The 13579-nt window shown below is 38.8% G+C and overlaps 1 protein-coding gene across 1 annotated transcript; it reads right to left on the bottom strand.

The window, feature by feature from the left end:
• Positions 1 to 1128: 1128 nt before the first annotated feature.
• On the bottom strand, positions 1129 to 4043 carry LOC103363356 (carcinoembryonic antigen-related cell adhesion molecule 2-like). Its single transcript, XM_008290087.1, has 3 exons — positions 3989 to 4043; positions 3566 to 3877; positions 1129 to 1418 (listed from the first exon to the last, which is right to left on the bottom strand). Exons 1-3 carry the CDS (start codon positions 4041 to 4043, stop codon positions 1129 to 1131), a joined length of 657 nt encoding a protein of 218 aa, XP_008288309.1.
• Positions 4044 to 13579: the final 9536 nt, after the last annotated feature.

A 13579-nucleotide genomic window follows, 5' to 3' on the forward strand; every position in this document is an offset into this window, starting at 1 on the left:
TAATTATTAATTTAAAAATAAATTTAAATATTTGTTTAAGCATTTGATTTGTTTAATCCCCCAAAAGTGGAATCAACACAATGACGATAAACAAAGCCGACTGTAGGTTTTCCGTTCTCTTTCTTGCCGTGCCAACACATTCCAAACTGGTTTGCTTTTAAGTTTCATTTCTTCCACTTTTGTCACTGGATCAAAGTCGTCTGTGAGCCATAAGAGTCGCCAACATCTGTAAAAGGGAAGCAGCTAGTTAAGTTATTAGTCACTGTGATTAATAATCCTGCTGTCGGTGTGTCCATTGTGGTAAGAAATATATTTCTCCCTCTCCTTTAGTTAAATTTTAACTACGACTGAATAGTCATTCTGTTAACTCCTACACCATGAATGTAGACAACATTCTATTAAAAAGAGTTCACTAAACCGAACTGGTTTACCAGAAAAAGAAAAAAAAAAAAGAAAATCTTTTAGTAGACTGTAGAGATGTGACCACTTTGAAGGAAATATACACCTATTTGCTTCTCTGAGGGGAAAAAAAAGATATTAAGGAAAATATGCACCATGTCAGTCTATAAATTAAAATATTTTATGAAGGGTGTATGTGAAAAAGCACAACTTACCTGGCAATGAAAAGAGGAATCCAGCCAGTAACAGAGAAAGGAGAAACACATTCACTGCATGTTGTTCAGATCCTGACTCTGCGCAGAAAGCAAAGTGAGAATGAAGGACAGAGCATTTGGAGAAACATGGAAGCTGTTATCACGAGTAACCAACTCACTCGCTATCACGATGTGTGCGGTGATGTTGTCGTGCATGTTGGTGCGATTGTTAAAGGCCAGACAGGAGTAGGGGCCACTTTGGTTTTCGCTGACATGCAACAGCACCAACGATGGATCTGTTACATTCACGAGCTCTCCTCTGAAAGCCCACTGAAGCTGAGCTGGAGGATTGGACTGGGACGAACAGAGCACGGTCAGGTTAGATCCAGCTGAAAAGGAAGTTGTGTTCTGTCCATTCACTGTGAGAGCCATGTTATCTGGGCCGTCTGGGAAGGGGGGAAGAGACAAAACATGAGAGCAAATTAGAACTTTGTAGTGATTCTGGACAGCACACACTGGTTACGCTGACACTGTCCTACTCACAGCTGATGGTAAAGTTGACTGAATCACTGCTGCTGTTACTGACAGGGTTGAACACACAACACCTGAATGGTCCTTGGTCGTAGCGAGTCACATTCACTATGGTGAGAGTGGCTCCTCCATCAGTGAGCTGAACTCTGTCGGTGGCTGTGACCTCGGAGCTGCCATTCATCCAGAGGAAGGAGAAGGAGGACCCAGAGGAGACAGAGCACCTGAGCACTGCTGAGCTGTTGAACTCCATCAGCTCGGTTTCATTCACGCTGAGCGTCACATTTGAAACGGGTTCTGTGGGAGGCAAGTGAAGGCAACAAAATGTTTATCAAAGCACACTATGAGGCTTCGGCTTTAGCCTCAGTCATGAACATTTAATGCAAATGTTGTCCACTTTATTAGCCACACCTGTACAATCTCATGCAACACAACACATTCAAATATAAAAGCAGCAATATCATCATATCTTTGTTTACAAAGGTTAAAATGTGTTTGCTGATGTTGTTGGAAATGTGTAAATGTAATATATTTGTTACTTTGGTCATTGTTAAAGATGAATTGTTTTTCCATTTGCCTTTTATTTTATTTTTTAAAACCACCATCATAACTAAGCATGACCTCTCATGTACCAACCAGCCAACCAACCAACCAACCAGCCAGCCAGCCAGTCAACCAACCAACCAACCAACCAACCAACCAACCAACCAACCAGCCAACCAGCCAGCCAGTCAACCAACCAACCAACCAACCAACCAACCAACCAACAGAACTATAGCAGAGCAGTTGGATCACACTATAATGTTTCTAAAGCTGTAGCATACATAATAAACACTGAGTGTATGTACCGTTATATGGTCAGTCTAAGAAGATACAATATTGTGAATTAATTATGGCCACTTACAGATTTTTTGCAACACCATACATAAGGTAAAACTGGAGAGTGCCACATTTCTGCCCTGACATGATAACATTTATGACTCAAAAGTAAATATTCAACAATAAAAGATGCTCCCACATAAAATAACATAGTGTATCATGGCTGGTGTGTAAAATAATTTGGTCTAAATGGCCTGCATCTTTTTCTAAAGTGTCTACCTGAAGAACAAAATAATTGTGCAGAGGCACTTGGCTGGAGGGTTAAATGCTGCAACCTAGCAACTCAAATTGTGCTTTTATTTCCGTCTTATACAGATATAAAACCTAACAAAAAATCCTAAACAAATACAGCTTGTCAACCCTTGATATTAGGTATGTTTGTTTTTAAAGAAAATATCTAAACATAACATACTCTTTCTAACCCACTATTGAAATGACTCAGCTGTTTTTAAGTGGTTCTAAATAATCTAGGAAAAATCTAAAGCACAGTATTAAATATATTATATTGAAAATAGAAAATAGCGTTAGATTGCTACCTTACATGGGTGTGAACTGTACTTGTACATTTTACAACGTGTTGAATATTTCTCACAGATTTAGATTTTTTTTCGTCGTGTGGGATGAACAGAGGTGCAGACAGCTATGACGCAGCAGAAACGGGTTCTGTAAAACTAAAGGATCAAGCACACTGAAAAGCAAAAGGACAAGACAAAGGTGAGTGTTGTCAGACACAGACACACACACGGAAACTAACCAGAGGACGCGGTCATGTGAGCAAAACTGCAACAAACCAAAACACATGTAAACTATTACAGTAAGGAACAAGCTGATGTTGTTGAGTTTGCTGGTTGTCAGTCCAAGGTCCTTCTTCACCACAACAGAAACCTGTTCCAGTTAAAAGGGTAGTGTAAACACATCATCAGCACGTTTGGCTCTCCCTCTTTCGCTGTTAGCATGTGCAGCTGTACTTGTTGTACTTGTGTCTTTTATGCGTCCATTTGCTTTCTTTTATACACTTTAAGTAACATCCTCTTTCTTCATTGTGTATTTATTTGCTCTTCATAAGTGTGACTATCTTGCCTTGTTTTCTCTGTCTCACTGTTATTTCATTTATTACATTGTCCATTTGCCACTAAAACTGATTTTTTTTGTGTATATATTCTCAATTTATTTGCTTGGGTCATTCAGGGTAAACTTAAAAAAAAGAAAGAAAGAAAACAACATTGTCAAAAGCTACATTTTCAAGTGGGGGAAAATAATTCAAGGAAACCAGGAAACAGGTTTGTTGCTGTTCAATAGTTGCTGCTCATCACCCCCATAGGAGATTTCAGTATTTACTCAACATCAGTTACAGTTTATTCAAAGCATTACCCCTCAAGGTAAATGTCAGACAGGAGAGCGGTTTGACTAAGCGACTAAGCGACACTGTTTTGGTTTTGCCTCACTCCCCTTGAATGACTCCTCATTTGAACAGTTTACATACAGACTGAAATCTTTAAAGAATAAACTCTTCTAGACTGTCGGTTATTACTCCAAATCTTGAATATTCATCTGTTTAGTCTCACCCAGAACAGTGATGGAAGCACTGGCGCTCAGCTGAGGGTCACTGCTCTGCACCACGTAGACTCCCGAGTCAGCCACGGTGACGGAGCTCAGCGTGAGAGCCCCGGTGAGGACGTTGACCAACGCCCTGCCTGTGTGACTGGGGAAAACTGCCTGCTGGTCACCGATCCAGTTGACGATGAGGGAATCTCCTGCTGCCCAACTGCCACTTTTCAAAGTGGCAGAAGGAGACAGAGACAGTGTCACTGTTTGCCCGACTTTAGCAGGGTTGATGGAGGGCTGGACCTCAACGGCAGCAGAGGAGGCCAGAAAACCTACGGAACAGAAAAACATACTGTTGTGTACTTGACTGAAGAGACTCACTGACACCTCCAGTTTTAACAAAAATGTTGTAATTACAAATCCATACAAGCAACAGGGCCTACCTTGTATTAAAGCCAGGAGTACAACTGCTGAAATTCCTTTGCGTTTCTTCTCCATTTTGAGTCAGTGGTCTGAGAGTCTCTTTGCTGCTTCTCTTCTAATATAGATGTGCATTGTACGTTCAGCCCCCCACCCACAGTAGTCACCTCGGGTCTTATCTGCAGGTGTTTCCCATCATTTGGTGTTCGCTCTTATCGAACTCACAAAAGGTGAATGCATTCTTGTTTACCATCCCGGGTGAAATTCTGTAAATGGGCAAATCGGCAAAATGACAAATTATGACAGAAGGTATGTGGGGTCACGACCCCAGTGGGGATAAAGCGGTGTATAGATAATGGATGGATGGTATGTAGGGTGTGAGTGGGGAGTAGGGGGTTGTATTGCTGTACTTTCTTTTTTTTTTCTTTTTTCGTTTGGTGAAGAAAATATAACATTTTGTAGTAGGCTAAAGTTATTTTCTCTACATCAAAGCCCTGTCCTGTGCAGCTACTTTTTCTTTCATATATTGAGAGACAGGGAACAGAGTGTCTTAACTTTCCACCCCTACTCCTGTAAGTTTCGGTAAACACACCTGCCACGTGACACGTCAATGACTCAGTATTTATTTATGTATTTATGTATTTATAGCTCTGTCTGTGCGTGCCAACCACTAAGACTTTGTATTAATATTCCACATTTTCAGCAGTTTTACACTCAAAATGGAAACACCTACAGCCAATGCAGCTTTCTGTATTACTTGTAAACCTTTTGTGTGCACAGAATCTTGCACAGCGAGCGGTGACAGCTGACCAGTTTTCATTTAGGAGACTGTGAACAAAATATGCAGTGTTAGAGGTTAAGTCAGCACACTGTGATTTTCACAGTTTAAACAATGCATTTCTCTGTTTAACATCTCTAAATAAACCACTGACACAATTTTTTTCTGTTTTATTTAAAGAGCTATTTACATATAAACTCGGGTAACAATTTCAATTCTGATATTTTCTGGAGGTTTAAATTGCTGGAGTCAAACTGAACCCAAGGATAAAAGATGTCAGTAAATCTGAAGGTAATAGGAGGGTTAAGACACTTGCTCTCTCCCTTGCCATTACATGTTGAGTCGGCAAGCAACTACACTGCACAATACAACTCAGTAAACACATGTGGCTTTATCTGAACTGCAAAGGTGCAAAGTTCAGTGTCTGAGCACACCTGTATTATGCACCTGACACACAAAAGAAGTGATTAATGTCCAGGTTATTTGCAGAGCATCAATGTGAGTGTGAATAGCAGCGATAAAGACCAGATATTCCAGACTTCTAACTTTAGTATCGTATTACTGAATCAGATGTATTGTCACCGGGTCTCAATGTACAGTCGTCTTGAAATTTATACCCTCCGATAAAAGAAGAAAAAATAAATTAAATTAAATTAAAATTAAAATTTAATAAAAATCACGAATTTACTTTTGAATTGTGGCCCCGAAACAAAACAAGAAAAAAGATTAAAAAAACAAACAAACAAACAATCAAGCATGATGGGACGCATAAACTAATATTTTGTTGAACAACCCTTTGAACCAATCAAATGTTTTCTGTAACTGTCAATCAGACTTCTGCACCTGTTGACAGGAATTTAGATTTTATTTGTCTGTTTTTTTTTTGTTTAAATAATCCTTTTCAAACGCAATTCCAAAGCAATGTTTTACATCACTAAATTCTAATTAAGCAAATTTTTATTTATTATTACTTTTTTCAGTTTCTAGTTATTTGAGTGACTGTTGTGAATTTTGCCTTTTCTTTAATGGAAGGGTATGAATAAATATGAGGACGCCTGCACACATACTGTATCTTTCATATATTGTGTATTTTCATCGTGTGTGTGTGTGTGTGTGTGTGTGTGTGTGTGTGTGTGTGTGTGACAGAGAAAGAGCAAGAGAGGGCTGAACTTGAATGACCTTATATACACTTTATAGTATGTATTACTAATGCATTATATGAAACATCACTACAACAAAGTTTTGAACTATTTGTATGCTATCCAGTAAGTTAATCTATGATATTACGACATAATATATTAATTTATAGTATTGAATTAATCATTTACTATTATAGTTCTAATAATATGACTTTGAAAAGTAGCTGGTAACCGGCTGCCAAATAAATGCAGTGAAGTTAAAGTTTCACGTTTTCATTTGAAATGTACTGGAGGTCAAGTGGCATATGCTGTAGTCTGCTGGGGAGGCAGCATCGGAGCCAGCGACACCAACAGCCTGAACAAACTGATCAGGAAGGCTGGCTCCGTAATCGGCTGCAAACCGGACACCATGGAAGCGGTGGTGGAGAGGAGGACTCTGAACAAACTGTTATCTATTCTGGATAACCCCGACCACCCTCTCCACCCCCTTCTGGACAGGCAGCGGAGCTCCTTCTCAAACAGACTGATTCAGCTCCGCTGTCACAAGGACCGTTACAGGAAATCATTCCTGCCCAGAGCAATAACCCTTTACAACACTTCACCTCTGTCTGGCAGAGAGCATTCTCAGCTCTCTGATCTGTAAAACCCTCTGCCTTTGCACTGTTTTTTTCAATTTGCACATTTTGTACAGTTGTTTTATTTATTTTATTTTATTCACTTATTTCTATTTTTAATTTTTTAAATAGTATTTAACTTTGGCTCTTTTTCGGTTGGGATTGGTGTTTTTCTCTTGCTGCTGTACCACAGTAATTTCCCAGACTGGGATAAATAAAATATTTTTCTATTCTATTCTATTCTTCTATAAAATGGAAACACTCAAGTTCACTGAAAGTGTGTGTAAAGTACTTAGTTACATTACACCACTGATTATACATAAACCGGAGTGTAGTATGATGTGCCTGATGAGTGAATATAGTTTAAAATCCTTGCACTGTAAAATGTGAAAAGTTGATCTTACTTAAACGAATCTAGGAAACACTCAAAAAGGTCAGTAAATATAATCATTAGTCTTTAATTCAGTTTACTTCATATCTACTGGTAAAGTTTAATTAAAATTTAGCTGTATTTACTTAATTTTGTGGACTTAAAAATAGCAAGTATAATGAACTTGATCTTTCCAAAGGTTAGAAACTTAAATAATAATTGATCAGATTTATTCTAGACCCTCAGGGACGCTTTACACTGTCAGTTATTCATTCACACACATTCATCCAGGTGGGGATGCCCCGGGGCAGACAGTCAGAGACGTGACTGCTATTCTGCCCTCCGACCACCACCTCAAACAATCCATTCATTCACATTCACACCAGGCAAGGTGGTGAAGTGTCATGTCCAAGGACACAACGACCATGACACAGGAATCGAACCACCGACCTTCCGATCATTGACCGACCTGCTCTACCACCTGAGCCACAACCTTCCCGTAAAGTTTCTGGAAACTTCTCCTCACTGCTGAGCCCTGTGTTCAGTCCAGGAACAGAACGTTTCAAGTCCAGTTTACTCAAGTGTACTTAGTTTTATAACTCCTTAAGGAAAAATTCGTACATACTCACAGTCCATGAGTTCAATGAACAGGACAATGAGAAACAAGTAAAGTACACTAATGTGATTCAAGTAAGCGTAGGTAGTACGTTTTAGAGTGTATAGAAAGCCTACGTTTTACACATGATGATGTAAGCTGTCTTGTCATCATTTTGTTTCTAACGGAGCCAAAATTCTGATGTATTATGTTTTCAATTCATGCTGTATGCAAAGTTCTGTTGTGCTTTTGAAAGCCCATGTCTCATCTAAGACCTCATGACCAGGTACGCTGCAGACTTGGCGAATAGAATGAGCACAAACACAATATTAAAGAAGAGGAAGAAAGTGCAGACTGCTGCTCAGTGCCCTCATATCATGACTTTCTAATCTGTGATCAGAGGAACCACGGTAAACAGCATTGTCATCCTGCTACGCTTGACAGCAAGCATCAAGAGAATGATATGAACATGTCTGATAGGAGCCTAACTCTGTCATCTTCTTACCTCTTGTTATTCCTAAAATGTTCTTTTCAGACTAGACATATAAAAGTATGTGAATGCGTGGGTAGTATGCCCAGTAAGATTGTATGTTTGTCCACATCTATTTGTTAACAATACTTCCAGGTCAAATAATGGCTTGAGGGAAACTTGGTGTCAGCTTAACACCCCACTGTTATAATGAAACTATGTGAGACGAGGACACGGGTGTTTATTACATCGGTTTGCTTGTAGTGTGATGCTGCCTGAACACTTTGAGTGCTGCATCTTAGCCATTGCTTTCTAGGAACCACAATGTAAATAGCACAATCTTGGGCTTTAGCTAATCGCTGTAACGCTGTATCATCATTACATGTTAAAACATAGAGCGGGCTGCATGTATTCAGTTTGTCCACATCTTGTGTTACTGGGAACACAGCACCTCCCTTTGGTGAGCAAACAGCAATGGCATGCACAAACCTGGAATTACAAAGAAAGTAAAGCAAAAGCAAAATAAAAGAATAGAACAAGATGTCGGATAAATTATTTGAGTATCATTCAAAAAATAATCTAGGATGCCTAATACTAGTATTCAGACATTTTAACCCCTTTCCGTGGTTCACAACAAAGTATTTAGATATCTAAAAATATTTTTCCTGTTAATATTATACATGAGTAATTATGTCATATATTAATAATGAAACAAAAATGTGTTTCATGGACAGACAGCAAATCAAGGAAATCATAAAAATTAATCATAGAAGGTACACCAGCACCACACCCTGTATAGCAGTTAATTGCCTGCTGTTCTTGTTGGAACACCACCCAACATTTGTAGCTCACAAACTACAGCAGATAAGGTAGACATTTACAAACAGGTGGCAAATTAAATAAAAACACAACATAAAGTGTCTTCGTAAGGCGGTGGGCCAACACATGTCACCAACGCAGCTTCACTTCTCTTTGGAGCTCTATTGGAGCAATGAAACAGCATTAATCCAAAAGATGTTCCCTCATTTGGTGTTTCCACAGTGGTGGAGAGCCACACATGTTCAACTAGGTTCATACCACGTGACTGCAGAGGCAGTAGTCTATGATTCACATCACTTCTCACCAGACAGTTCAGTGACCCCCTCTGTGTTCCCATAAGGATAGAAATGTCTCATCACAGGATCATGGTAATTGCTCAGAACAACTTTGTAGTGATTTAAAGTGACCGTCCCCTCTACAAAGGAAAAGGTGGACTAAAAACATGCCAAAACTTGGTGAGTCATTAACCACAGGTGTGCAACAAAAATGAATCAAAGGTCACTTCACCAAAATCTTAATTCAATTAATTCAGTTCACTTTTATTCATTTAGCCCCAATTTACAACATATATAATCTCAAAGCACTTCACAAAGTACGGTGAGGACACATACATGGAAATCTATGAAATCCAAAGTTTCCTTCGAATTGCCTTTGAGGAAGCACATAGCAACAGCGGGAATAAAAAAACTCCACCTTTCCAGGAAGGAAAGGCAGAATCAGCCTCCATAAGGGCGACTATCGGCTTCCACCAGTTATGACCTGGCTCAACTAAAGGGAACACACACCAAGTCTAGAAATGAAAGCATCCATCCATCCATTAGCTAAACACTGTTTGATCCTCACTAGCGTCGTAGGGGGCTGGAGCCCATCCCAGCTGACTTAGGACACCATGGACAGGTCACCAGTCTATCACAGGGCTACACTTAGAGACAGACAACCAAGCACACTCACATTCACACCTATGGACAATTTACAATCACCAATTAACCTCAACATGTTTTTGGACTGTGTGGGAGGAAGCCAGAGAACCTGGAGAGAACCCACGCTGCACGAGGAGACCATGCAAACTCCACACAGAAAGATCCCGGTGCCCCCACCGGGACACGAACTGGGCATCTTCTAGCTGCGAGGCGACAGCGCTAACCACGGAGCCACCATGCAGCTCTTCTTAAATTCAATCAAACTAAATAAAGCCAAATTAGCCAAGAGCAGCATGGCGAAGAGAGAGAATCAGTAGAGTGGAGTATGAGGCATGTGTGAAGGACATCCATGCAGGTGTTCTAGAGTGCAAACCAAATCATGCAGAAAGAACTAAAACATTGACCAGCTCTGGACTGAAGCAGACAGAATGTTTAGACTGCAGACAGCACTTGCATAACACACTGGGGCCCATAGGTGCTCCTGATTACATGAAGCAACCACTTGCAGAACCAACAGAAACAAACTGTTAGAGCCACCCTCAGGATGACCTCAGGGTCATCACAGGGTTACGGCAGTTAGGGGAGAGAAAACCGGACAGCAGATAAAAATCAAACAATCAACAGATAAGCGAACAATAAACACTTTGAGGTCGGTGAGTTCAGTATCTGCAGATCAGAAATGTGTCGCCCCTCATCAGAGGAAGTCCCCGAACAATCAAATAAACCTACAGCAGCATAGGGACAGGGTCACGTCACCACCACTAACTATAAGTTTTATCAAAAGGTAAGTTTTAAATCTAACCTTAAACATAGAGAGGGGGACTGGCTCCCGAAACTCAAAGTGGGGGCTGGTTCCACAGCACAAGAGCTTGATATCTGAAGTCTCTGCCTCTTTTTCTACTTTTAGAAACTCTCAGGAACCACAAGCGAGCCTGCAGTCTGAGAGTGAAGGGATCTGTTTGGATGATATGGTACATTAAGATAAGCTACAGGGTGGACATTAAGAGCTTTGTATGTTACACTGTAAACCCGAATTAGTTGAGATTACTAGAAAATTGTGCTAAAACCGATTGCCTTTAACCGTTTTTACACAAGCAGACACTAAACATGTCAAGTTGTCTTAACGCAGAACCTTAATTACACGAAGGGGCCAAAACAAATTTACATTACTCGTCTTAGCTCAAAATCATTAGCTCACAAAAACTAGGACTGAGTTTTAATAACTAATAATTTTAGGTTAAATATACAAAAAAAAAAACACACAGACACATCAAGTAACATATACCATTATCCAGGAGTACTTAAAATCATGTGATGCCACGAGTTCTGTTTTTATGTCAATTGATTAAACAATTTTTTAGTTTGAAATTTATAATGAATAAATTGCTCTTCAACAAAATGGGAAAGGAAGAAATGAAACAAAACAATTCAGCATTCCAGAATATTTTATTGCTGACACATACAATGCAGCACTTTGGAAAAAAATTCTCACTGAAAAAAAAGAAAGATTGTCATTGAAATAACCTTCAGATTTTTTCCTTCATGTCTGCTTTCAATGACAATTTTTACTTTTAATGACATCCAATACTGTCTCTGTTGTAGCTCCATATCCCACCTCTCTACGAGGAACTGAACATCCCGAGTTATGGCTACTTAACATGATTATTGCACCACACATTTCAGCTGAACAGTACACACAGGTGGAGCTACTTAGTAATTAGAACGATTATTTATTTGTTTATTTGTTTTTTACAAAATTTCAAATCATATCTAATGACCACTCAAAAGATGTATTAGAAACAAAATCCAGGTTTACAGCATAGGAGACGGGTTTTAAACTCAATTCTGGATTTTACAGGGAATTTTTTTGCTGTTGTATTTTGGAGCAGTTGAATGTTTTAGTTATTAGGACGTCCTCACAATAACGAATTACAATTAATTCTCTTCATTTAATTGTGAAAAGTGAGAAGAGCGGGAACCATTAAAGGCAAACTGCTGTGAAGCACGTGTGCACATTTACATGTTCTGCCCATTTGCACATTTCTGTTATCTCTTATATATTCTTGTAAATTTGTTGACTTCTTCTATATTACATTTTCTGTATTTTTAGAAACTTATTTTATTTTTACTTTATTTAACCTTCATTTTACACCCTACTGTAATGTTCTGTGGTGTCTTTTGCTTTGTTTACCCCCTTTGTTGAATATTGCTGCTGTAACAACAGAATTTCCCTCTGGGATGAATAAAGTCAGTCTAAGTCTAGGTGAATTACCAGATAGTAATCAGAGACATATACTTTATATACAATTATAATTTATGAGTACAAAATCTCTGGAAAACATCCGTACTACCATGTCTTTATAACTGATTTCAGTCTTAGTTCTGGAAATTACAGCACTGAGGAAATGTTTCACAGTAAAAATCAATAACAACAAATATAACTGTGACTCTGTATTTCGGTAGTGGTGTATCTGGTGGTCATAAATCAGCACTGATGGCACAACGTATGAAAACCAAGGAATGAACTTTGTCACCTAAAACCAAAAAATATCTTTTAAATTTGTGTATTATACAATGATCAATGAATAAATATACGCTTTAATGTTTGTTTGTTTTTTCTTTTTACCTTACTGTTAATCATTATGTTTTGCAGGTTTCGGTTGTCCACACGTGGCCATATTGAGGTAGTTTAAAACTGACATGAGAGTGTTCTCTTTTGCATGTAATTTTTATAAATAAGAGCATTTTTTAAAAATAGGGGAAATAAATAACAGAGCAAATGCACTCATTAAAATGTAAAGGGTAGAAAAATAAACAGCGTTTTAAATCAGGTAGAACACAAAGTCTCTGAGGATCATTGCAAAAAGTCCACTGAGCTGCACAGAGAGCGAAATATTTGTTCAATACTGAGCATGACAGACTGAATAAAATGCAACTGAACATTGATAAGAGGAAGCAGTAACACAAGCAAATGCAAAAGAGTTGTCACTACCTTTAACTTCAACCAAACTGATGGCTTTTACAGAGTGTCCAGCTGCTGCATTTTCCACAATACAGGTGTCATTATGAAGGAGGGTTCCACATGAACTCATTTACACAAACTGGAAAGAAGGTTCTAATAGGAAACCATTACTTTCCACACATAGGGTGCAACTTGTCAGGCAGGTGAATTGACTCAGTGTGCCACGAACCACAGCATCAGGTCTGTTGATGCTGAAAAAAAAGGTTATAAAGCACCACAGTAAACGTTTACTTAGTGTATTCCTTCATTCTTAAATACTTCCAGCTGAGTAGGAACCCAACTCTTGTTTGTAATGTCGATAGCACGCTGGTAGAAAACAGCATCAGTGAGTAAAAGTAAAGTGTGAGGTTGTTCTGTAGAAGCAAGACTGCGTTCACTAGAGGGCACTGTGGCACAGGAATGTCAAGACTTTTTTTTTTTTTAAATGAATGAAGCCTATATGTAAAGTTTGACGTGCAGTGAAAGACCTGAATTGTTTGCATACAACAAAAGTCTATCAGCAGGCCTTAAGACTGCTATTGGTATAATAATAAAACAGCATTCCAGTGTTTGGTGCCGTTTCCTACTCACTCTACTTTAATTTTTAGCTTCACTTTTCCTTGATTGTTCAATCGAGACACTAGTTAGTCTCTGGTGAAACTTTATGTGTTATGTGACATACTACTAGTAAAAAGATAGAAGTGAGACTGAGGAGAGTCAAGCATGCCCAATAAACTGTATTTATTCTAACAACATGATAAGGTTTTATTGCAACCAAAGCACTTTTTTTTTGTGGTGCTTCCTTCCAGCTGTCGCACACTAAGATCAGTCAATAAATTTCAGGCCAGTTTCTTGGTGTGGCTTTTCTGATGCAAGATTTACAGTTTTCAAACAGTAAAAGACTAAAAG

Source organism: Stegastes partitus, unplaced genomic scaffold (genome assembly GCF_000690725.1).
Source record: "Stegastes partitus isolate 25-593 unplaced genomic scaffold, Stegastes_partitus-1.0.2 Scaffold654, whole genome shotgun sequence".
Classification (NCBI taxonomy): Eukaryota; Metazoa; Chordata; class Actinopteri; family Pomacentridae; genus Stegastes; species Stegastes partitus.

Excerpts from the sequence above, each read along its gene's own strand:
- LOC103363356 (XM_008290087.1), bottom strand. The coding sequence starts at position 4,043 with ATGGAGAAGAAACGCAAAGGAATTTCAGCAGTTGTACTCCTGGCTTTA. Across the intron at positions 3,878-3,988 it reads ACTCCTGGCTTTAATACAAG|GTTTTCTGGCCTCCTCTGCT; the intron begins GTAGGCCCTGTT and ends TCTGTTCCGTAG. Across the intron at positions 1,419-3,565 it reads TGCTTCCATCACTGTTCTGG|AACCCGTTTCAAATGTGACG; the intron begins GTGAGACTAAAC and ends TGCCTCCCACAG.